We start from the raw sequence: 4447 nt of genomic DNA on the forward strand, positions 1-4447 counted from the left end.
TACTACTATAACTATAACTACTTTTTCTTTTTTGGGACTTGGATAAAAATAATGACCCTAAGGTGATAAGCAGCAGGAGAACGAGCAGAGATAACTAGCTAGTCTGGTATAGTAGCTAATAAAAAATAAACCGCATTACAGACAAATTTTACATTTACCACCAGTTACCATACATGTCAACAAAAACACAAATTAACTAATATGTTCAGCTATTTTAGTATTATGTGGATCTTTCCATAAATACCACAGTACATAATACCTAAAAAGAAACCAAGCTTAAAAGTCGACGTTCTTAGCCCTATATTGAGGATCCAAATGATTATTCATCACAATCCAAACAGAAATGGAAGAAACTGCATAGAGATTTCCAAAAATGCTGAAAACTTCAATACGATTTGCATAAGTGCATATGATTCTCAACAAATGCATGATGATAGAGAACTGGAACTAGACTACAAGTTTACAACGCGTGTTTACCATTGCAAACTCCATGTGAGGCCCTGATGAGTTGCCTAATTTCTTCCATTTTGTACAGCATCACGATTTATCTTTGAGGCAAAACAGGTGAATCATTTAGAGAAATGGATAGGCTATTTATTTTGCCAAATTATTCATTTCTTATGGAGAATTCATTCCCTGTTGGGCTACTGATAAGTCTGAGCACTGACCAGAATTTTGACCTCATCACTCATAGGGTTTATGTAGACCAGAGAAAATATATTATCATCTCCTCAATCAGTGGGCACCAACGTGACTGCATGTAACATTTCTTAGTTTGACAGTGAGTATTAAACTCAGAAACTAATATTCCTGAAGTTGAATATCATAAACTTCCTCTATATTTTACCATGTGAAAAAATTCTTACTTTGACCATGAGTAACAATTTCAGATACAAAATAAAACCCAAAAATAGAAAAAGTAGAAAGTCATGTATGACAAGATGATCACACAAGAACCATCCCAGCCAATGATGGACAGAGGAGACCCGTGAACCCCCCCACCCCCACCCCCCAAAAAAAAAAAGGAATCTTGGTGATGTATATATAATGCAAAACTTTTATATATTATTTGTACTGGACCCTCCAATCCAGTTAAAAGAGAATTCTCAATTCATAAGTTGTGCCCCAATACTAATGCTCCCTATTAACATTTAAATAATCCAATGATGTTTCAAAAGCTTGGAGTAAATAAATTCACATGCCTACAGATTCCTGATTCCTTCAATCTACAAAGACCAGTAACACATGCTATGAAAAAATTTATGCTTTTTTACTCCTAGGAAAACTCCCCTAAGCTATAAAAAATTTGACAAAAAGAAAAAAAAAAATGACAACTAATCTAATTATACACCTCCTTATATGGCCAAAGAAAATATTTGTTCTGTAAATTGATTGATCAACAAGAGAAAATTTTGAACATATTGTTTAAAGGATTACCAAAATGTTCAGCTCACCACTCTAACATATTTTTTAAAAGAACCAAGAAATTGAAGTTAATAAATTATTCAGAGCATATTCTGAAAAACTTATTGTTAGTTATATTTGTGCATAAAAATCAAAATTGATTGATATTCTACTATTTTAAGGACGGCATAAACTTTCATACACTGATGTAGCGACTTGGCACCTCTAATACTTCTATCCCAGATCAGTCCCTGATCCCAACCCCTGCATACCCTAGCAAATGTGAAGTATGGTTTCAGTTACAAGTTACACCATGCTCGGGTAGCTCTAGAACCGAAAACATTCAGTCGGACCCACCAAAACACCCACATAAATCAGACCACTTAGACAAACAAAGGCAAGAAAGATCCTATGATTTTCATCACCAACATGAAACGATTGTACCCTTGATCAACATTACAATCAAACAAGGTGTAGGTGCCCACAATTTTCTCGTCAAGCATTTACTTTCCCATAACAATACTTAACTATCAAGAAAACATAAAAGATCAACCCCGAAGTTACAAGCTCTAGCCACTCTTTTTACCCCAATTCAAATCATAATACTATTACCACTACTAACAACCACAAAAATAAAAGAGAGAAAGAGAACCAGAGAACAAAGATTTAGTAAGATTTGCTAGATTTTAAGCTCAAACAAAATTAATTACAAACGCAAAATGGACACATAAAATCTTCAACCCAATACATTCCTAGGTCAGTTTCACAAACTAACTAGTGACATTAAATCTAAGAAAAAAAAAAACTGCACAGCGGTCAACAATTCAAAAGCCATAGTTTCAACTGGACTACAACAATATAAATATCAATAGTATAAACATGATAAATGCCGGAGAAGTCGAATGAACCTGTTTCAACTGTCCACGCCGCTTGGAAATAAGCAAAATCTGATCATTGAGTGTTCTCCACGCACCAGCTTCAAAGCAGAGCTTCAAAATATCGGTGACGGCCTTCCTCGTACCTGCAACATCCCCCACTTGCCTCATCTGCTTCTCCACATTCAGCAACATCTCAATTTTCGCCTCCAAATCTCCGCCTCCATTTTCCTACAAAATTAAACCAAAACATTCCAGAAATCACAGCACGAGAGACAAAATGGGTAAGCCAACAATAGCGTATAAGCTAATTGGAAATCAAGATTGCGCATTTGCTTACCATTTCGATCGAATAGATACGACCAATTGGTGAATTTTTCGTGCAATCGATGAAAAACAAAACCCTAGACACAGAGAGAGAGAGAGAGAGAGAGGAGAGAGTTGAAATGTTTACAGCTAATAAACCTTTTCAAATTACAAAACTTTACTTTAGTTTCTTCTCTGTCAAGTAACAGATTCCACATCATTACCGAAACAGAAAAAAAAGAATAAAGTAAAAAAGTTTTCAATGTAATTAAAAACATTTTGATTTGTTACATTGTGTTTGGTTCCATTTTCTTGAGGGATAATTATAGTTTTCCTCGTCATATATTGCCATTAATTTATTTTCAGTCCCTAAATATGTTAAAATTTTATTTTAGTTCAATTTTTAAAATATTAACAGTTTTGCTCCTTAAACATAATTAATGATCATTTTGTCCTTTTAAAGAAGACATATAATCCAACTATCTTTTTTCTGTGCTCATGATCAGGCCCAACATATTTTTAAAATAAAATTAAACCTACATAAAATCATATATTTTTTTGACCGTCTTGTTTTCGGGTATTTCAAGTCCTCGGTATTCCCGAATAGTGTAGCTGGAGAAAATTCGAAAAAGCGAGGACTTGGAATACCCCAAGATCAAGGCAGTCAAAGAAAGATATATATGAATTTATGAAGGCTTAATTTTATTTTCGAAATTATGTTTGGGCTTAATCACGGGCACATAGAAAAAATAGTTGGACTATATATTTTCTTTGAAAGGGCAAAATGGTCTTTAATTCGGCTTAAGGACATAAACTGTTAATATTTTAAAAGTTGAAGGATTAAAATAGAATTTCAATATATTTAGGGACTGAAAATGAATTAGTGGCGATAAATGAGGACCAAAACTATAATTATCCCTTTTCTCGATTTGTTTTGTTGTGTTTTGTGGAATAAATAGAGATCGATAGAGATAAATAAGTAAATAAGTTTGTGTTGAGATAGTATGTATGTTCGGATTTGTTCTTAGAAGTAATTTAAAATTGTTTAAATTAAGTGTTGTATGTTAGATATTGACTTTTGGGAGACAAAAATTACTATTCATTGTGAAATTATGTCTCTTATATATATATTTAGGACAAAATGTATGAAACTCCCATGTGTTTTAAAAAGTACGCAAAAAACACCCCCATATTTTTAAAATAGGCTAAAAACCCCTTCCTGTTTTGTTTTAGTCAGCAAAAAACCCCCATTCTATTAACAATTAATGGGAAGTGGAAGAGACGCCCGTCTGCTGCGTTTGATAGTCATTTTATGCGGTTTAAGTTCATATTTTAAGATAATTTGAACTAAAATACCCCTCTATGAGTCTATATAATATACAAAGGGCATTTTGACTTGTTTTGTGTCTTCCTTTTATCATTTCAAACCCTAAAAATAAGTATTAAATTTAAATTGAAATATTAAATTATTAATATGATTAAAATTAATTAAAAAGAAAGAAAATCTGGTATTTCGTCCAATTTTCGCATTTTCGGCGCCGTCCTGAGAAATTTCCGACGCCTAATGGTACCATTAGAATTCTCTCTTCAAAACGAACATTTTCATACATTCAATTTGAGTTTTCGTCGATCATAGAGAGTGGGCTCAAGCAACGATCGCCAAACATATTTTTCGTCGATTCGTCTCCGTCCGATCGAATCTCGGACTCAAACTAGCACCATCAGACTCGTCTCTTTAAGACGATTCTAACGAGACCAGCCTCACTCAATTTGGTAAAGAATTTATGGAGATATGATGATTTAATCGAAATCTCGTCGCCGGCGACGAGATGTGGTGGGGGGAAGCCGGGGTAAAGCGGGTG

The 4447-nt window shown here is 33.8% G+C and overlaps 1 protein-coding gene across 1 annotated transcript in view; it reads right to left on the reverse strand.

The window, feature by feature from the left end:
- The window catches only part of LOC105171123 (26S proteasome non-ATPase regulatory subunit 12 homolog A-like), a 7387-nt gene extending 4614 nt beyond the window's left edge, over positions 1 to 2773 (reverse strand). Inside the window, exons 1-2 of the mRNA XM_011092148.2 lie at positions 2620 to 2773; positions 2313 to 2510 (exon numbers count right to left, since the gene is read on the reverse strand). Coding sequence (XP_011090450.1) covers positions 2313 to 2510; positions 2620 to 2622 — 201 coding nt within the window. The 5' untranslated portion in view covers positions 2623 to 2773. The remainder of the gene's footprint in view (positions 1 to 2312; positions 2511 to 2619) is intronic.

Source organism: Sesamum indicum, linkage group LG9 (genome assembly GCF_000512975.1).
Source record: "Sesamum indicum cultivar Zhongzhi No. 13 linkage group LG9, S_indicum_v1.0, whole genome shotgun sequence".
Lineage (NCBI taxonomy): Eukaryota > Viridiplantae > Streptophyta > Magnoliopsida > Lamiales > Pedaliaceae > Sesamum > Sesamum indicum.